Source organism: Castanea sativa, chromosome 1 (genome assembly GCF_040712315.1).
Source record: "Castanea sativa cultivar Marrone di Chiusa Pesio chromosome 1, ASM4071231v1".
Classification (NCBI taxonomy): domain Eukaryota; kingdom Viridiplantae; phylum Streptophyta; class Magnoliopsida; order Fagales; family Fagaceae; genus Castanea; species Castanea sativa.
Window position 1 is genome coordinate 83,169,030 of NC_134013.1, and position 21,252 is coordinate 83,190,281.

Genomic DNA, 21,252 nt, shown 5'->3' on the forward strand with positions numbered 1-21,252 from the left:
CACCACTTTTATTTTATTGCTCACAACTTGCCATGTGAGTAAGTTGTGGGGCAAAAATTGTGGTTCTAGCATTTTTTTTCCATAAAAAAATAATTAGATTGAGAGAAGTTCCATTTAAAAAAAAAAAAAAAAATTTAGAGAGTTGAGATAAGCAAAAGAAAGAAATTTCAAAATGGTAGTCCTCAGCACAAACCGTGGTATTTGGAGTTTTGGACTGTAGTAGTCCCCACTCCCCACAAATGAGCCGCTATTCGACAAGTTGCCATTCAACTTCGCATGTGACTGACTTTCTCTTCTCTCCAATGGCAACGAATTAAACAGAAAAATCCCTAACACTCGTACACACAGACACTTGCTTCTGAAAATTCAACTAGTTTCATTCACACAGAAATCCAAAACCCTAAAAACTCGGAAATGCTATTTGATTAGCTGAGCCAAGCCAACCTCAACTCTTCTCTTATGGCCTCCCTTCGTAGGCTTTTCCCTCTCTGCTCTTCCTCCATTAACGTATCTCCTCTCTCTCTCTCTCTCTCTCTCTCTCTCTCTCTCGTACTATTTCATAGCTTCGGATTTTGTTTGTTTTGTGGCATTTTCACTATTACTTCTTTTTTGTGCAGAGAACGGCATTTTCAGCTTCTGAAGCTCGCGAAGGTTTTCTTACTTCCTCTTTATTTTTCATTTGAATATTTAGATTCATTAATCTTTGCTAAAAAAAGTGATTAAAATTAGCACATAATTGCGTTTCTTATATGTTGAACTGATTTACAATAGAAAAAAGCATATATTTTTGCTTAAGAAGTGCATATAGCATGTATGTTTGTATTTGTATATCATATGATCATTATGTAATGTTTTACTGGAAAACATTTTCCTGAAAATTGATTCGTTTTCCTTTGTTTGGTTGTGACCTTGAAAATGAGCTAGAAAGCTTTGCAGTGTTTTTTTTTGCTTTTGAAAAGTGATTTTTTTTTTTTTTATGCCAAAACAAACGGAGAAATGTGTAGAATTACTCTCAATTTGATATTTTTGGTATTTGCAGTTGATTATATTAAATTTACGCAATTGTTTATATCTTTGTGCAAGTCTTGTTTATTACTGTTCATTTTCCTATAGACAGGTTTTATTTCTTTTAACTGAATTTGACTTGAACTATACTTGAATTAAGGGTTTGGAGGAAGTTTTTTTCGGGGCTATAGTGTGATTGCTTCGTCGGACCAAACTGTACTGAGACCAGATGATGACTGTGGGCAAGTTGCGGCAGATAGTTTCATAACTGATGATGAGATTGGGAAGATTCGGCATGAGTTTGATGCTGCGAGACAGTGCTTTCACAAGATTCCCAAGGTGCTGAAGGGAATGCCTAAGATGAATCCAAAAGGTCTGTTATGCATCTGTTTTGACTTTGAGTTTGATTTGATACATCGTTTGTCATATTAACGATTTGTAATTTATTTTGGAATTAGGAATTTATGTAAATAAGAACTTAAGATTGGACAACATACAAGTTTATGGTTTCGACTATGATTACACATTGGCACATTACTCTGCCAATTTGCAGAGTTTGATTTATGATCTTGCAAAGGAGCACATGGTTAATGAGGTCAGGTTTATCCTATTGAGGTGATGTTATTATATTTTATTGGGTATGTTTTTTATAGAACTATTTTTTTTATTGCTTTTGTTTATTGTGGTTCTCAGCTTAGGTATCCTGAAGTATGCATGAAATTCAAATATGATCCAACTTTTCCTATTAGAGGCTTATACTATGATAGGTCAAAAGGATGTCTTTTGAAGTTGGATTTCTTTGGGTCGATTGAGCCGGATGGGTGCTACTTTGGTCATCGCAAGGTACTTCTCATTAATTATTATGATAAAGATGCTCTTTTCAGTTTTATTTTTTATTATTATTATTTTTTTACTATAATCACAATGCACTTTGCATCTACCGTCTCATCTGCCCACCTCTGGTGGGTTGTTTTTCAAAAACTTTCTTCTATTAGCTTTCTTGTATACATTTTACTTCCATCCTTTACAAAGCTACTTTATTAAAAAAAACAATACAATAATGCACCATGACCTGTCTATGCTTGGTCAGTTTTATTTATAATCAAAACATAGTATTCCTATTGCTAGCTCAATTTGTCAAGATTGTTATTGCAGAGCTTGGACATTTAAAAGGTATCAATGAAAAACTGTTTCTTAAATATCTTTCCTTTCCTATGAATGTACAGCTCAGCAGGAAGGAAATAGAAGAGCTATATGGCACGCGGCATATTGGCCGTGATCAAGCCCGTGGACTTGTTGGTTTGATGGATTTCTTCTGCTTTAGTGAGGTTGGTTTCATTATTTATATATTTTTTCTCTACTATGTACCATGTACTGGCCGTAGGAGTTGTGGTAGTCTTTCATGTGTTCGGCATGGACACAGACACGACTCATTGAGCAGTGAACTTCATTCTATGCATGTTAAGTATCTTTGTAACAATTTTCTTCCTGGGTGAGGACATGTTAAGTTTTTAGGGTGATGTATAGGAGACAGTTTTAGTTGATTGAAGCCCTCTTACAATATATACACTGAGCTTTTGAAAGTGATTGTTTTCTTATTTTTTTTAGAACAGAAGACCTCATATAGTAACCCAATTATCAATGTATAAAACTGCTTCAATATATCACTTTATCAAGAGTGACATATTTTCTTGTTCTATATATTTTCTTAAATAATATGCTTATTTGAACAAACTTAGAAGCAATTAGTTAGACATGAAGTACTTTACTTCCTTTCAAGCATTTACTATATTCCTAAACAAATATCTTGCCTGCTTTCTTCCAAAGAAAAGACATGCAAAGATAAAATTGATGTGTGTATCAGCACAAACTTATGTTTTTTGTCTGTGTATGTTCATTATCTATGTTTTTCTTTGATAGATGCATTGTCTCTGTTATATTCATCTGTGTCCATAGTACATATGGTGTGTTTAATCATATCCATGGGTTACATTGTAGGAATTGGGGAACAGCCCTTCTATCAAAAAAAAAAAAAAAAAAGGAATTGGGGAACAGCCCTGAAATGTGATATTAATCTATGAACTCTCAGAAACTTACCATTTGTATTTGCTTTGTGCCCAGATTAAAATACTATGGTTGTGAAATTTTAAGTTGATTATTTATTTCTTTCATTTACTATGTCTACTTGTGCATTTATAGTTATGTTCATGTCACTTTCAATGTCATAATGATAAATAAGAATTTACTTTTCTTTTATGATCTATCTATAATTAGTGAGTTTTGTAGCAGACATTCGAGTCAATTTTATGATCTGAGTGGTCAAAGGAAAATAATTTTTTTTATTTTATTTATAGAAATCAACCTAATACATGAATGTGTCTCTTTAGATTCTATGAAACTTGGGTTATCTCATATCTGTGACAATCATATGATCAGGCCTAATGAAAATAAGTGAGATGGTGACATCTAGTTCAAAGTTTTCACAACGTAGATCACAAAAGAGAGAAGTTTGTTTGTATATCTGAAAGCTCCAGTTAGAGGTTCATCATACTTAAGATACAGGGTTTTTGGATATAGGTTAGAAATTTGGTTTCTCTTCCCTTAAGGAACAAGAAACAGCTATAAAAACAAAAGAGATGGTGGCATCTAGTTGTTTTTCTTTTTCTTCTTTGTAATTGACACATATTTCTTGATGTATAGTGGACGGTCATATTTCTACTCAGACTGTTCGCAAAGTGGCTATTTTCACTTCTCTTTCAACCCCTGAATATTTTGTTTTGTTGTGAGTTTGTAGGCCTGTCTTATTGCAGATGTTGTGCAACATTTTGTTGATGCTAAGCTGGAATTTGATACCAGTTACATTTATGAAGATGTAAATCGTGCAATTCAGCATGTCCATCGAAGTGGCTTCGCTCACAGGGGAATTCTTGCTGATCCTCATAGATACCTAGTTAAAAATGTGAGTTCTACTGGTTCCTCTTTTCTTTTCTTTTCTTCTTTTTTTCATATATTCTGACCTACATAATGTGTTTAATTCATGCTGACAATGATGGCTTGATGATACAAGTGAAAGAACCTGTTCTTATTATCAAGATGAGTTTTTTTTTTTTTTTTTTTTTTTTTTTCTTATACTTGAGACTTTGTACTAGTCTTTGTGGATGAAAATTTCAGGGGGAGCTATTACGCTTTCTCAGGATGCTAAGGGAGAAGGGAAAGAAACTTTTCTTGCTGACGAATTCTCCATATTACTTTGTGGATGGAGGGATGCGTTTTATGTTGGAGGTAATTTTTCTTGGGGAAATCATATTATAGCTTTTTTTGTATTTTGAAGTTGAGGATTTTATGTTTGTAACCTAGATTCTCACAGAATACTTCTGTTTTGGAGTTTATTTTTGTAGTCGTTGATTACATAACTTGTGAAATGGTTAGAGAATGCTAAAGAGGATGTCACAAAGTTTTATTTATGTTTTAGTTGAGAACAATTAAATATACAAAGCATATGGATTGTTTTTAAGGATAGGAATTTAACGCATGCTTATAAAAAAAAAGGAATTTAACGCATACTCTCTCTCCTGATGCATATTTGCGTAAATATAATTCGTGTTATTGTTGTTTTGTTAGGATTCTTTAGGTTACAAAGACTCCTGGAGGGAACTTTTTGATGTTGTGATTGCTAAAGCGAAAAAGCCGGAGTTTTATACATCTGAACATCCATTCCGGTTTGTATATTCAATTTGCTAAGCTCTTTTTTATTTTATTTATTTTTAAACCTCTTTTTAGATTCTTGAGCATAAGATAGAAATCTGTGCTCATCGTTCTATTTTTTTCTTCAATTTTCTCTTTTAATTTTTTTTATAGAAAAAAATACAAATTAATTTTGTGAAAATGTTCTTGATTGTGCAAATAATTTCATGAGGCTTTCTATCAAATTTTCTGTTGGGATAATTATAAGGAGTAAGATTGATGTGGTTTATGAGGTTACTTGGATGCCCTTTATATATCAGAAACACATATGGTGGATGTGGGACAGTCAGTGTGAACCCTTATGGCAAGGTTTATGCTATGCTACTATTCTGAAAAAAGAAAATGCATTTGGGGGGAAAAAAGGCGCTTCCAGAAACAGACTGGAAATTTGTACCCGATAAGTGCAAGGACTTGATTTGTCCTTGCTGCAAAAAAGTGTGAATTCATTTACTTTTCTAGCTTATGACTTCAGCTATCCTTTTTGTTTCCAGACAAATGATAATTGATATGTATATAAAACCCTGATTTGTTTTCTATTTTGATAATTTCAACTATTTATTTTTTAAGCATCTTTCATTGTTTTTTTTTTTCTTTTTCCCTTTCATGTCCTTTTTGGACTCGAATTTTATGTTTTTATCTCCTTAACAATGCACTGAAGGCTAAACTAATATCTTGTTTGGTGATCTGTCATGCTCTGACTTTTATCTTCCATGCAGTTGTTATGACACAGAAAAGGACACTTTAGCTTACACTAAGGTAGATGCTTTTCTTCCAAATAAAATTTACTACCATGGATGCCTAAAATCTTTCCTCCAAATAACCAAGTGGAATGGCCCAGAGGTACATCGTATTTCATGATTTATTTTGTTAACCAGTTTAAATTTATTTTCTTTTTTGATGCTTGTCATACAAGTTGAAACTTGAGCACCTTTAAGGTCCGTTTGGTTAACCCACGTTTGCGTCTGCGTTTTCAGCTTTTTTTTTTTTTACCCAGCGCCTCTCATGAACAGTGCAATCAGGCATATGAACAGTAATTTCAAGCATGAACAGTAATTTATTATTATTATTTTTTATTGTTTTCCGCTTTCAGCAAAAGAAGTGGTATCCAAACGCACACTTAATTGCTGAGTTGAAACTTGAACAGCTTTAATTTCTGAGGCAAACCTATGCTTTTCTCTGGAACAGGTTGAGCACTGAGCCCCTGTTTTTTTGTTCCCTTTTTTAGGTTATATATTTTGGGGATCACCTATTTAGTGACCTGAGAGGACCCTCAAAGGCTGGTTGGCGCACTGCTGCCATCATCCATGAGCTAGAAGTATGTATTTTTTTTTTTTTTTTGATAAATAAGAACTAGAAGTATGTATTTAGCTAGACATTTTTGAACTTGTCTCTTAAATGCTTTTAGAAAATTTTCAGGACTTAAAATATATCTAAAATGTAGAACATTCACATAAGTTGGAGAATTTAGTGACTTGATCAATCAAATTTGGATTGTAAGGATTTAATTGAGGCCGACTCAAATCTACAGGGCAGAGTAATTTATTTAACCCTGTACTTTTATTATCACTTTCCTTTATTCCTGCTTTCTATGTTTTAAAGTTGCTATTGTTTGTGCAATGCAGTAAGTTCATGAATCCCCTCCACCCCCCCTTTTTTTTATCCTGCTTGCTAGTTGCTACCACACATCATTTTTTGTTTTAATTGTTAAGTTCCACATGCATATAGTAGGTATTGAACCCACAACTTTACCTTCCAACCTTACCTTCCATCCCATTATTATAGGAGGAAGCGCCATTCCCTGCAGCACACATCATGCCAAAACTGAATTCTACTACCACCCTGAACCTTGGAAGATGATAAAAACTGAATCTATATCAGCCCATTCAAATACTACTTGAAAGGCTGCAACCATGAGGGCTGTGGACTGTTTATGATGTCCATGGATCTCATGTATCTTTGTATTTTACCTCCATATTTTACACCTACAAAATGCCTACTAAAGTGATCCCCTCACCATAATGCCATAAGCCATTTTCTCAAAAATGCATGATTGAAAGTGCTTAGTTTTTTCACTGCTAGTCCTCCATTTTTGATAGGGGAACATACTGTATCCTAATCCACTAAATGAAGCTTAAATTCTTCATCTTCCCCACCCCAGAAGAAATTCCTTTGGAGATTCTCAAGCCTGTTTGGCATGAGTAGGAATAGTAAGTAAAGAAAGAGAAAGCGCGTAGGTAAGTAGGTAGAATACTCTTAAGGAGCAAAATACTTCCACCCGTATAAGTTATTCCATCCTACATGTCTCCTTTCCTACCTTTCTAAAACTGAATTCACCCTGCACTAGCCTCAAAAGAAGCTCCCAAAAAGCATTCCTAGGAATTTCATAGGCAGTGATCCCAACTTACAATACAACAAAACAGCAACTCCTCTAGCTCTTCAAGCTCCTATTTGTATAAAAAAGGCTGTAGGTTTTGGTGTCTGACATTGATATGAAGTGCATGGATGAGGAAAAATGGCAAAATGTGTCTTTGTTACACAGATGGCATTTTGCATTGCCAATTGGTTTTGGTTCAAATCGCACTTCTTCCTCCAATAAAAATAGGTGGAGGGTGAGGTATGCGGGTGTAACTTTCGAATAACGAAAAAAAAAAAAAATGCTGGCATTCTGCATTATGATAGGTGAAGATAGTCTTTTCAAAGTGGTTCATTCAGAATTCTACAAAGTTTGATGGTGAATGGGAATGCATGATTAAGGAAAAAAAGATACAATAAATATTGGTTGTTTACAAATTGACTCTTGAGCATTGATGCAAACTTATAAATTCGAAGAGATATAGATGATCCTGAATACATTTTTGATTGAGGAGTTGGGGGTGGGGAAGGGCGTTACAATCATGTTTTGGTTATATTACATTGTTAGTCAGATTGGTGCAGTTGAAGTGCTACTCTATTGTAATATAGTTAGATATCTGAACATACTGTAAATTGTATTTATGTTGGGTGTCATTTTATTCCTCACATATATATATATATATATATATATATATATATATATATATATTATTTTTAAATAAAAACTCTCTGAGGCTGTTTTGCTAATAAATGCAGAGTGAAATACACATACAAAATGAGGATAGCTATCGTTTTGAACAGGTATTATTCTGCACATGATTCATCTTTCTTGGAATTTTGTTGGTCTTATACTTTTGTTTTCTGATCGCTAGGTTGTTAAAGGTTCATGCATCTGAGCCTTAAGCTGTTTGGGTTGCAAATTTGGTTAGTTGAATAGGGTTCCATTTAGATTGCTTATATCTGTTGATTAGTTGTTATGAGGCAAAAAAATAGTGAAGAATTCTTCTAATTCCATATCTTCTTCCCCCATCCAGAACAATAAATCAAAATTTGTTGTAAAAATTATTTCAATATATTTTTTAGGCTAAAATTTGTAGAAGTATATAACTTTTTGCTAATTTGGATTAGAAATTGGATACTACAACAACAAAGCCTTGGTCTCAAAACTCTGGGGCCGGCTATAGGTTCTTAATAGACTAAGTAAGGTTAGTCACATGTATTATTCACCGCCTTCTATCCATCCAAATCATACTATATTTTGCTTCTTTAATTAATACATCATTTTTTTTACTGCTTTTACTAGTGTTATTTTAGGTCTTTCCTTACCTCTTTTCATTCGTTTGACTTGAATTGAATCACTTTTCCTCAAGTGCATTAATTGGTCTCATTTCCACATGACCAAACCATCGCAAATGACTCTCCCCTAGCTTTTCTTTACTCCTATTTTCATTACTAGGAGCCACCCCCAACTTTAAATGAATTTCTTCATTTCATATTCTATCTATCCTTATATTTGTACTTATCCATCTTAACAATTTATTTCAACTGTACTCATTTTATGTACATGTTACTTCTGTACACTCCAACATCTAGTGCCATATAGCATAGCTAGTCTTATAGTCGTCTTGTAAACCTTTCCTTTTAACTTAATGGGTATTCTATGATCATGCAATATTCCTGATTCGCTTCTCCACTTCATCCACCTTAATCTTTCCTATAATTCACATCCTCTTTGATCTCTCCATCCTTATGAATTATTGATCCAACATATTGTAAAAACTCTCTTTAGTATCTCTGGACTATCTATAATTCTAGTATTTTTGTTTGTCCTTGTATGGAACTTATACTCGACGTACTTTGTTTTAAGCCTTTAGATTCTAAAACATCCCTCCAAATTTCCAACTTGACGTTAACTTTCATGTCTAATTTCATCCACTAAAATTGTATTGTCTACAAAAAAAGATGCACTAAAGGGATTTCATCTTGAATTAGTCTAGTGGCCATAACTATTTCAAAGAGATATGAACTTATCATTGATGCAAATCAATTGTGATAAGAAACTCACCTGTGATGCCTTTGCTTGTTCTCACATTAGTTATAGTTTCGTCATGATATTTGTATCACCTTAATATATTAATAAGAATTTTTTTTCCCTTTCTAAGACCGAAACCTCTCTAGTTTAGGTAATTTACCATATGCTTTCTCTAGACCAATAAAAACCATATGGAAATCTTCACGGGCTTGACTATATTCTTCCATTAGGAATCTAAGTAAGAAATTGCTTCCATCATAGACCTCCTTGGCATAAAACCAATTTAATTATCCAATATTTTTGTTTCGTATCTTAACCTATGTTCAACCACTTTCTCTTAGAGGTTCGTGATGTGACACATAAAGCTTAATACCATGGGAATTTGTATAGTTTTGAATATCTCCTTTGTTTTTGTATATAATATATATAGTTATTAAAGTACTAGTTCTACGCTTGACATTTTGTTATCAATTAAGCTTGTAATGAAAAGGTTTGTCAAACATCCTAAGCGTGTATCACTGAAAGCAGTTCCAAGCTTCAATGGGGATTTCATCACTTCTCACGACTTTTTTCGTTTCATCCTCTTTAATGCATCATTTACGTTGGTCATCTTAATTCTTTGAATAAATCAACAGTTTTTACTATCAATTGGATTACTTACTCTACTCCAATTTCTTGTATGGCTTCCATTAAAGTTTATCAGAATAACTCTTCCATCTCTCTTTAAGTCTTCCCTTCATTTACACTCTTTGATCTTTTTCTGTAATGCACTTGACACATTGCATGTTTTTTGTTTTCATTTCTCTTGTCTTAAGCAAGTTTATAGGTATTCTTTTCTCCATCCCTCATCTCAATTTTCTATATAACTCATCATAATCCTTAAATCCAAATGTTTGGAAATATTGCAACTTGGGATAAAGTTGGAATGGACAAATAAATTTATTGTTTCAGTTTGTGAATTTATATGGTGCCAACCTATGTTTCTAATAGAAGGAAAAACCATTTATTTATATGAATAAACAGTGAAATCCTAAAATTTATGAAAACAAAAGAAGAAAAAAGAAAAACTAAATTGCTAAAAGAAAATTGGGGATATTCTTATTTGAACTAATGTTCTAATAACCCTTGACAATGATTTACCGTCAGTACTCTATAATTGATCAAGCCTAGTCAAGAATAAAGTTTTCGGGCTGATTGTTCCAAATTATATGAAGCAGACAATTATAATCTCATCATGTCACCATCAAAATTGATTGGCACCTAATGCATCATGGGATCTTGTCTGTAGATTAATTCTATTGAGCTTTAGGTTGATCAAACATTTCAACAACATACTTTTGGATGAATTATTAAAACGATACATGACATTCATCATATATTCTAAAAGGAACATTAGATTCTATGATTGACTTGATTATGCTGATTTTATGATTTACGAAATGTAGGGTAGGAATTTGATCAGAAGCTAAAATTTATTTCATATAAAACATTTAATGGAGCATTGGGCCCTCAATCACCCCCCACCAACCCACACACTATCTCGTTTTGGTTCTTGACATGCTACTTGTATGTTAGGGAGGGTTTTCAAGTGGTTCTACAACTTGTTTATTTACTGGATTGGTTCACTTTTAGTTTGTTTCAGATTTTAAAGTTTACAGTTGGCTTTGGTTTTTAGCTTGCCAACTGATGAATCCATGAAAGTCATTAAATTTCTTCAATTGTTTCTTTGCCTGATATGACTTGAACCATACACTTAATTTGTTTTAAAAAAAAAATAGTGACAGATGAATTCTTTGTTAATAGATGAAAAACTTCAGAGCACTGTTTTCCTTTCTGCTTTTTAAAGCTTTCAAATCTTTTCTTACTTCTGTTCCTTTTCTCTGGACACAGGCAAAATTTCATATAACCCAGGAACTTTTGGGTAAATTGCATTCCACTGTAGCTCAAAGTCAGAGATGTGAAGCATACAAGTCACTTTTTGATGAGCTTAATGAAGAGCGGCAAAATGCACGCAGCATGATGAAGAGAATGTTCAATAGATGTTTTGGAGCTACTTTCCTTACTGACACTGGCCAAGAATCTGCTTTTGCCTATCACATTCATCAATATGCAGATGTGTATACCAGCAAGCCAGAGAACTTCTTATTTTATCCTCCTGAAGCATGGCTTCAATCGCCCTTTGATATAAAGATCTTGCCACATCATGTGAAGGTATGATATGGCTTTTCTTAGAAGTTATTGTTCCCCCCTTATTCCTTTTTACATATTCATGTTCTGTGCTTCATGCTAATGGTTGCTAGTAATAATGAGTACATCTGGTTCCTACTATCAGCCTTTGTGGACAAGGCATGTGGTATCTCTTACCCTTCATATGGGGGAGTTTGCTCATAGATTCAAAACTAACCACATTCGGAATGAGTTTATTTATGCTAAAATCTATTAACAAGTGTAGTGGAATTTTAAGCTGCTACCAATGAGCTATAGCTTAGCTGGCACTTTTTACTTTATAATAATTGGTTGGAAAGTGAAGTCTTGGGTTTGGGACCCATTGGGTGCATGCATAAGTTACCAACTAAAAAAAAAAGTTCTCCTTGTAAGCAGCTAATAACTTATTAGCACATCATAGCCAAGTTTCCAACCTATTGACATGATGGTCCAAACAGAGTTGCAACATTACTTTTCCTTCTCTATGTCCATGGACTCTGTGTCTATCTCATTTCAGAGAATGTGTGCTCTGTTTAAGTTAAATGTGGATGCTTGGCTTTGCATTGTGAGACTTAAAACATGTGGTTTATAGAATTTCCCTTGAATGGTGGAGCCATTAAACAGGGTTTGGTTTCAAACATGCTCAAACATGCCCTATAAACTTGGAACTCTTTGCTTGGTTGACCCGGCTTGAAGGAAAGAATTAGGGTTTTTGTGATTTTCATTTAGGCATGGATTCAAGTTGCTAAGATGGTCTATTTCATGTGTATTATTTTCCTCCTACATTCTCTCAATAGCTCCCTTCACATGTTCCTTTTGCTTTCAGGTTCCATCAACCTTGTTCGAAAATTGATAGATCCATAAACAAATATGAATAGGGCAATTCACGGTATTCACCAATTTTTGGAAATTTGTTTGTCGTCAGAGATGGCAACTAAAGTTGATTGATTCATTGAGGATTCCGCTAGGAGGGCAATGCTAATACACTTTTGTTCCATAATGGATGGGAATAAATGGACACAAATATAAGTGTTATGCATCGTATTTTATTCTTTAAATGATTCTGATGTCATGAAACATTCTCATATATATGAGCATAAATATAATTGTTTGAATAGAAATGAATATATCTGGGATCTTCTACTTCTACTCAGCCAAAAAACAGAAAAGAAAAATGGCTCTCTCTCCTCTTTGAATTTTAAGCTAATGTTACCTCAAAATTTTTGAAAGATTGTGAGTTTTTTAATTTTTTTTTTTTATGAGTAGATTTCTTGTTTTTTGGTTTTTATTTTTGGTTAGCAATATCAGCTTAAGCCCGTAGCTGCAAATGTGTAACATAATACATAAGGTTGTTCCGTACGTGATCACTTATGATGGTACAGTTCAAATCTCCAACATTTATGGGCTGTTCATCAAAAGTAGGTTGCCAACTCTCCTGACAATATGAATAAATAAATAACAGCCACCAGAACTGATCTCTCTCCTTAAGCTCAGCCGTTTGGTTATTGGTAACCGTAAGCGTAACGCACCCTAATATTTCGGGCAAACTTTGAAACGTCTTCTTCTCTCTATTTCTTCTTTAGGGGTTTTCTAACTAATCAAAAATAGTTTGAATCCTGCAAAGGGTGGAAACTTTCTACTCTTTGCCAATTGGTGGATTGTTAATGTTCCCTTCCTGTGTAACTTCCACCTATTAATAAGCTGTTTTTTTGTTTCCTTCTAGAGCCTTCCCAAGTTCTATGTATGAGGTTTATTGTTTATTGTTTATTTGTTTGTTTACAGTTTTTAAAAGGTTGTTTTTGGTATAATTGTACTTCTATCAACTTTTGACAAATAAAAAAAAAAAAATTCAATAAATAAGTTTTTAATAATAAGATAATCCACATGTACACTTACAATAGTCAATTTTTGACAAATTAAAATTTTTTTTTTTCTATAAATAGGTTTTCAATAATAAGAAAATCCACATGCATTATAATAGTTGAAGTGATATGATTAGTTTCATGTGATACCAATCACAACTTATCACCTTAACTAATTTGAAGATTGAATTAGTAGTCAGTCTGTGCTTGAACGATGGTTAAGGTACTCTAAATTTGTTATAGCAACTTATCACCTTAACTAATCTGAAAATTGAATTAGTAGTCAGTCTGTGCTTGAACGATGGTTAAGGTACTCTAAATTTGTTATAGCGTCACCATTTCACAATACACATTGTTTGGGAAAGCCAATTTTGGTATTGTTGTTTTATCCTATTTTGAAATTTTATGTGGTCTTAAGGTTGTTCTTTTCGGAAAAAAAAAGTGGGGCTCTACGTGTGGGAGTCAAATGAAACGCCCTCGAATTTAATGAGAATTTTTTTTTAGAAAAATATATTAGAAATAAGAGGAATAGATAAAAATAGAGGAACATGAATGATAAAAAGAAAGGAGAAAATATGTTTTGAGGTTCTTTAGTAATGAGAGAAAAGTGGGAAGATTTTTGGTAGGGCTCAAGAGTTTTCCCAGAGCCTACCAAAAATCTATCTCTTTAGATTTAAGAGAAAATAGAAGTAATTTTGCTTGAGCATTCTAAGTTGCATTTTTCATTCTCTCACTTTTCTCTTCAACAAAACAAAAAAGTTTTCTATCATTTCATCCCTTCAAATAAACATATGAGAGAAAATTAAATCTCTTTTATTTTCTCACTTTTCTATCCCTTTACTATTTTATATCCTACTAATTTTACACTATTTCAACCAAACGGACCACACTCACTAGAAAAAATAGATGCGCGAGACAAAGAGATCGCCTGCCCCAGGGGGGGGGGGGGGGGGGGGTATATGTGTGGCAGCGTGGGCTGCGCAAAGAGAATGCCTTCGCATTGTGAGTTTACTTTCCATAGTTTTGGATGATATGCTTGGTTATCCTCTTGGCATTGTTATAAATAGTGCGAACCCTTAAAATTTCAAGAGGAAGAGGTAACTGTTTAGATATCTAAAGGTCATCAATTATTTTTTATGACCGAGTAATCTAGCCTTTGACTCTGTCTAGTGCCACATCTATAGAAAAAGCAAATTAAGTAAAACTATAACTCTTTTTTTAGTTTTCCTTTCTTCTTCTCTGTTTACCATTTGCTTCATGTCCCACATTATTTAAGTAATAAATATTTCATACATTCAACATAAGCATCAAGTCTCTTATAACATGTATGTCCCACATATCATGCACAAGATACCTTTTTGTTTAAGTCTTTGAATAAAGATAAGGAAAAGACCTTACCTGATACATTTCGCATTTCAAAAAATTGGGACACTAATAAAAAACCATTATTGCCTATGGGCCATTATAATAGCTGTTCATTTATTTATATATTTTTGTGGTTCATTAATTGAACATAAGCCAAAGTCCAACTATATAGTTTTGATACATGAAGCAATTGGGTGCCTGTCACGCCATATCAAAGACCATTTGTTTACTTGCCAAACCCCCAACTGTTTCTCCTCTATAAAGTATAAACCGAATGCTTTTTACCGACTTAAAAATTGGCGATTTCACCAAAAAACTCCATAAAGTTGCGTGTTGCTTTTTATAGACCTCTTCTTCTTCTATACTAAACTGTCACGATTAAAATGACACAACACAATCTTGGCACATGCATGCAGAATTTAAGAGGCTGAGGAAACATATAATTTTAGTATTTACAATTTTACATAGTGAAATCCTAAATTGAAAAGGCTGTTATTTACATCATCACATGGAAAAGCCAAAAAAGGGTCTGTCCAGCACACAAGGGAAGAGGGTGAGTAGCTGAGAACGTGGCTCAAATAGTTCACCAACCTGTCATCTTTTAGTATTTAGGACCCATCTCACCCTTCATATTTTTTCTTACAACTCCAACAACAAAGAAGAAGAATGAAAGAAAAAGAAGCAAAACGAGCAAGAATGGATCACGAAAAGACCAGAATTTGTGTTCTTGACGCTTCAAACTATGTGGGTTTTTGGATTCTCAAAGGATTGTTGAGTAGAGGGTATGAAGTTCACGCAGCTATCCAAAAGCATGGCAAGTTCTTCCCTTTTTTTGGTTTGGTATCTTTTTGAGAGTTTTCGATAATATGAATTATGAGCATAATATATGAATTTGGGTATGTTGCAGGGGATCAGAGTCAGACAGAGATAGAGAAGAAAATTAGGGAGATGGAAAAAATGGAGGAGAGATTGGTGGTATTTTCTGTAGATGTTTTGGATTACCATAGCATTCTTGTAGCTTTGAAGGGCTGCTCTGCTTTGTTCTGCTGTTTAGACAGTTCAGATGGATATGATGTAAGTGTATTTATTATTGTTCCTTTTCAGATAGTATGATGATATGATGTGCCTAAATTGTAAAGAGAAGAAAGCAAAATTAATTCCTCTGTTTCTGTCAATTATTATGCTCTTAGCTTTTATATTAGTAGTTGTAGTAAATAAAAGTTTTATTTATGGTTTGGGCAGGATAAAATTGTGGATTTGGAGGTGAGAGGAGCAATTAATGTAGTGGAAGCATGTGCACAAACAGAGAATATTGAGAAGATTGTGTTCACTTCTTGTTTAACTGCAGCAATTTGGAGAGAGAACATTTGTGCAGAGAAGGATGTTGATGAGAGGTCATGGAGTAATCAAGAATTTTGCAGAAAATTGAAGGTTTGAGACCTGAATATATATAATATATCTATATATATATATATTTAATTACCAAAACAAGGGCAAGATTATATGTTTTCAATAATTTTAGAATCACAAAGTAATTCTTTCATGCGAAAAAGCAATTAAAATCTATATTTCAATTGTTTTTCTTTCATATGCGTAAAGGCTTGTGCTACAAATTTTTTCCCATAAAATGATTTTCAATTATTTAAAGTGAAATTGTTAAGGTGGATAATAGATATTTGGTACCAAGTCATTAATTTTTTCAAATATTGATTTTTTTTTTTTGGGTAGTAATTCTGAGTGGCAGTGTCGAACTGGGTCCCTTTTGTTTTGTTGCCAAGGCAGATTCTAGAATAAACATTACCAAATGCACTTTGAGTTTTTCCAAATGACCTTGAATTTGTCAAACCTCAAAAAAAGCATTTTCCCTGAAAAGTAGTTCCGTATCTTCTGTAAGTGGTCCCAATATGTTTTCTGCACAGGAGAAGAGACATGAAAAAGGAAAAATGAAGTGCATTTGGTCCAAAATACATAGTTTCAAAAAAAAAAAAAAAAAACTGTGTCAACAACAACAACAGGACCTTGGTGAGACACAGGGTAAAATACTGTTTGTTACTGTATGTCTCAGCAAGGTCCTTGATTAAACAGCCAATTTACCCAAACGAAACCTTGATGCCTACACCAAATCAAGATTTGTTTATTTATTTATGTTATAAAAGTTCATTCTTGTAGGTAAAGCTTATTTGAGCTTCATTTTATGGGCTTGCCCTCTATTCCGACTTCTTTTAAGTTAGTTATTTTTTATATATACACAAATTTGTAAACTTTACTAACTATATTTTAGTCTAGTTTATTTTTTCAATAAAATAAATCAATAAAAATAAATTATACCAAACCCACATCTGAATTTTTTTACTTAATATTGATCTCCTTATATATATTCATTATTTTGTTCTATTTTCCTGTTTTTTTGTGTTAAAAGAATTTCTATTTCCTGGAAATCCTTATCCTGACGTTGGTGCATGCATTGTCTCCATTGTCCCCATACATTAACCGCAATTATATTTTAAGGGAAAAAAAGTAGAAAGGATGGGCCGATAGGATATCTAGAATAATTATTTCATATGCTTTGTTTTATGTACTGGTGTCTTTTTCTTAGAGAAAGGGATACGCACAAAGCTAGCCATGTCAATAATTTTGGGATCATCTTATATGTAGTTTATATATTTCTTAGCACAAATAATAATAATAATAATAATAATAATAATAATAATAATACAATAGCCAAAACTTTGAATCTCAAATTCAAGAACAATTAACTTTTTAGAATTTCCCTATCGTTTTAACCAAAAAAAAAAAAAAAAAAAGAATGGCCAAAAGTCTTGGATTCAAATGGTTTTTCTTTAGGAGATTTCACTTAAATAATTAATGTAACATATAAGAATAACACTTACCTCAAAACTTTAAATATACAAATTTGGCCTCTTTCATGTTATATTAACAACTTATAATACCTGTATAAAAAAAAAAAACCTTATAATAACCAAAAAAAAAAAATTATTATTATTATTATGTGATTTCACTTACACGTCTATACTTAATAAAAAAATTTGTCATGAACTGCTAATTACCATTTATATTAGGTTTTGTTTTGATTGAGCTTATCTTCACATCAAAAGAGAATGTAATTTTTTCAAAAAAACATTCCGCTTTTTAAGTTACAAATATATTTTTACACAATTAACAAAATAAAATAAGTCAAACTTATAGAAACAAACTTATCCAAATGCAGAATCAGAGAATGTGGGTGGGGGGGGGGGGGAGAAATAAAGTTGGCTTTATTGGTGCTAGTGGGGCTGCGATGGGGATGGGGGCAAGTGTTAATGGCAATTGGGTTACTCTAAAATTAGTGGACAGTACGACTTTTTTGTACGAGTTTAATGATTATTCACTATTCATAGTCATGTGTTAGTCTGGTCACACGCCATTATTGCTCAAATGTGATGGGACAATTAATGGTAGTGGCAATTTTGGCTAGGGGTTAATCAAACTGAGTACTTTTCCTTCAGAAGTTATTGACTTATTGCAGAGATGTAGGCTTTTTGGTACCGTTAAACATTAGTTTTCAATTCTTTTAAAAATATATAAGGATATAAAAATGAATGTAATGTTATTTAAAAGTTAAAAATATATGTTTAAACACATGTATTAAATAATCTTGTAATTTATTGATGCATTACAGCATTGGCAAATATTTGTTTTTCATTTTTCTAAATTATTAATATATTTATGTTTTAATTGAGAAGCAATGAAAAACTTACTATTATGGACTAAGTTTATATTAATAAGTTACTGGTGATTCTTTGATAAATTATCAAGTATTCTAAAAGTTTGAACTGATAAAAAAAAAGAAAAAAGCAATGAATTTAATCACATATATTATACATTTAGCATTTCAATCGAGTGTTTAAAAAATAATTTTGGAAGAAAGTTTAAAAATTCACTTTAGCATCCATAATTGCAAAACCTTTACTAATTTTCTTTTTCTTTTTTGGCACTCCCTCCTCTAAATTACAGTTGTGGTATGCCCTGGCAAAGACACTCTCAGAGCAGGCAGCTTGGGCTCTAGCCATGGATCGCATGGTCAACATGGTTTCCATAAATGCTGGACTAGTTCTTGGACCTGGTGTCACTCAACAGAATTCTAGGTCAACAATGTCATATCTTCAAGGTATAGAGATGTTTTATCTTGCAACATTATTCATTGTGTTACATGAGAGCAAAAACTAAGTTTCACTTTGAGATTATTTTCAAACAGGTGCTGCACAAATGTATGAAAATGGAGTACTGGCATTTGTTGATGTGAACTTTCTAGTCGATGTTCATATTCGAGCCTTTGAGGATCGATCCACACGTGGGCGGTATTTCTGCTTCAATCAGATAGTCAGTACTGAGGAAGAAGCTATTAAACTTGCACAAAGCTTAAGCCCTTTAATATCCTTACCAGCTGGGTAAGATTTAGTAATTAGTAGTTTGTTTTTATGTACAAGAAGGATAAAGAATGATGCAAGTGAGCTGACTTTAATGCTTTGTTATGCACAGGTATGAATGCCAAGGAAGTGAGGTTTTTGCTGAGAGGTTGAGGACCAAGAAGTTAAACAAGCTTGTGGAGGGCACTGCATGTTAGTGAATGATGGATGTCTTACATGTAGCCATTCCATTAGTAAATGGAACAAGCAGGGTCTTCAAATTTCTAATTTCTTGTTATTATGAGTAGATGTATATAATTTTTGTTGTTCTTCAGTTGTCAATGAAATTTTATCTGCTTTTTAGTTTTGGTAGATGGAAGTTTGTCTCTTAAAATGTCAGAGAATGCTGCGTTCTCATAGTCATACTCAAAAGGATCTTTTTTCTTTCTTTTAAACGCCCCAATCATTTCATCTCTTGGATTTTATCGGTTCCATAAGGTCGGATTAGGTTACTAACTCCACCATAGAGTTCTTATAATTTCATCTATCTAATGAGTAATGAGTATATTTATATTTTGTTAACGTCAGTAGCAATTAAACAAGCATTGATTATTACCATTTTGGTATATTTAAATTATTGATGATATAACAAAATCTGATATACTTGCTTTAAAATTGATGGATAAGAATTTAAAAATTGGCTTAAGAACTGTAGATCATAATACTAATCCCAAAATTCCGTCCCAAAAAAAAAAAAAAAAAAAAAAAAAAATATATATATATATATATATATATATATATATATATATATATATATTAATCCCGTACGGTTGATCCTCATGGTTTTCTTTTAGTGGCACATGGGGTACTTTGCCACCCTCGCACACAATAACAAGAAAATGATCAGGGCTGAAGGGCAAGGTACATGTAAATTCTTCTCCTTGTCTAGTTTCAGCTACGCATGCATCCCCGAGTTTTCACACCCGACAGTATTTTGGACATTTCTCAAGCAAGTTTTCAGCTTTTGATGGGTAGTTTGACTAATTTCAACTATTATAGGATAACTAGTTACAAACCCATGCTATTTATGAGTAATTTGACTAATTTCAACTATTATAGGATAACTAGTTGCAAATCCACACTATGCGCCCAAAAAATTGCAAGATATCTTGTAAATAATGTAATGTGCAATTGAAATTTGTTTTTAGTGCTTCTTACAAACATTCATCTTCTATATGTATTAAATGATTTTAAGATAAAGCATATATAAGTAAATCCATCACTAATATTAGAAAAAAAAAAAAAAAAGATTTTACTTAGACAAATGTTATTCTATCAAGGACCTACTAACATTAGATTGAAAATATGACATAATTGTCAATGAAGCTGCTCTTTTTTCTATACAAACCTCTCCTCCCTAAATTTTACCAAACTAGACGGAATAAATTGAAATAAACCATATTGGATTGCGTTGGACCAAACTTAACGAAAGGACCGAAGTGGACCAAAGGGAATGGATTGAAGTGTACCACAATAAATCGAACTGGAGGGAATGGACCAAACAAGATCACATAATTAATCAATATATATAAAAAAGCAGCGACCTTATGCAGAAGTGCATGGGGTTTTGTCATATGGCGCTTTGTATGAGTACTTTTACGTTTAATTTTTTACCTCCCATCTTCTTATCAATAATTAGTTTAAGCCACAAATGCAGAAAATTAAAAAATTTGGTTCTACTCTCTTTTCCAACTTCTTGAACTCTTCCACTTTTAATTTCATTAATTTAAAAAATGAAAGATTTTCTCCATTCAATGATAGTTTTCATGTTCTGTTATATATTCCAGTTTCACAAAATATCAAAAGGCCAAAAGAAACATAGGACTGGAGCTATAGAAAGACAGAGTGAGAAATCAGTGTCAAAAAGAGTATGAAATTGGCTTTTGGTTCAAGTGCATATGATCTAAACTTCTTAACAACACTATCAAAACTTGATACAATACTTTAACAACATATGGGGTTTCTAAAATTAAGGTATGGTTTTTTTGTCTTTATTTATATGTTTAGAAAATGTTTAATCTTTGTAAGTGATTAAGGTACTTAGATGTAAGTAAAATTAAACATAAAATGTGAAATAGTATAACTTTATATTTGTTTGTTCAATTATTGTTTTATTTTTAATCTCTTGGCATGTATATTTAGTTTTGCGAATTAGAAGTTATATACCTTAAATTTTAGATGTTTAGCCTTCAAAAGTTTACATGTTTTCTTTAAAAAAAAA

At 32.6% G+C, this 21,252-nt stretch overlaps 2 protein-coding genes across 4 annotated transcripts; both read left to right on the top strand.

Annotated features, from left to right (window-relative positions):
• The first annotated feature begins 303 nt into the window (after positions 1-303).
• LOC142621925 (uncharacterized) lies at positions 304-12,459 on the top strand. 3 transcript variants are annotated; one of them, XM_075795302.1, is made up of 14 exons: positions 304-507; positions 618-651; positions 1,166-1,378; positions 1,464-1,600; positions 1,699-1,848; positions 2,232-2,333; positions 3,800-3,964; positions 4,177-4,287; positions 4,627-4,724; positions 5,466-5,589; positions 5,975-6,064; positions 7,858-7,902; positions 11,024-11,344; positions 12,165-12,459. In XM_075795302.1, exons 1-14 carry the CDS (start codon positions 460-462, stop codon positions 12,189-12,191), a joined length of 1,665 nt encoding a protein of 554 aa, XP_075651417.1. In that variant the 5' UTR covers positions 304-459; the 3' UTR covers positions 12,192-12,459. The 3 variants fall into 3 exon arrangements, with proteins under 3 accessions (XP_075651417.1, XP_075651416.1, XP_075651418.1); XM_075795301.1 differs by having other exon boundaries at positions 310-507; positions 4,155-4,287; positions 4,637-4,724; XM_075795303.1 differs by having other exon boundaries at positions 310-507; positions 4,155-4,287; positions 4,637-4,724; positions 5,466-5,505.
• Positions 12,460-14,695: 2,236 nt separating this feature from the next.
• LOC142621373 (cinnamoyl-CoA reductase-like SNL6) lies at positions 14,696-19,343 on the top strand. Its single transcript, XM_075794693.1, has 6 exons — positions 14,696-15,379; positions 15,473-15,639; positions 15,808-15,996; positions 18,580-18,733; positions 18,821-19,013; positions 19,105-19,343. The coding sequence occupies exons 1-6, from the start codon at positions 15,232-15,234 to the stop codon at positions 19,187-19,189; spliced, it is 936 nt and encodes a 311-aa protein (XP_075650808.1). The 5' UTR covers positions 14,696-15,231; the 3' UTR covers positions 19,190-19,343.
• Positions 19,344-21,252: the final 1,909 nt, after the last annotated feature.

Coding starts and splice junctions, on each gene's coding strand:
- LOC142621925 (XM_075795301.1), top strand. CDS start 460: ATGGCCTCCCTTCGTAGGCTTTTCCCTCTCTGCTCTTCCTCCATTAAC. Junction 3,965..4,154: donor ATAGATACCTAGTTAAAAAT/GTGAGTTCTACT, acceptor ACTTTGTACTAG/TCTTTGTGGATGAAAATTTC. Junction 7,903..11,023: donor ATAGCTATCGTTTTGAACAG/GTATTATTCTGC, acceptor CTCTGGACACAG/GCAAAATTTCATATAACCCA.
- LOC142621373 (XM_075794693.1), top strand. CDS start 15,232: ATGAAAGAAAAAGAAGCAAAACGAGCAAGAATGGATCACGAAAAGACC. Junction 15,997..18,579: donor AATTTTGCAGAAAATTGAAG/GTTTGAGACCTG, acceptor TCTAAATTACAG/TTGTGGTATGCCCTGGCAAA. Junction 18,734..18,820: donor AACAATGTCATATCTTCAAG/GTATAGAGATGT, acceptor ATTTTCAAACAG/GTGCTGCACAAATGTATGAA.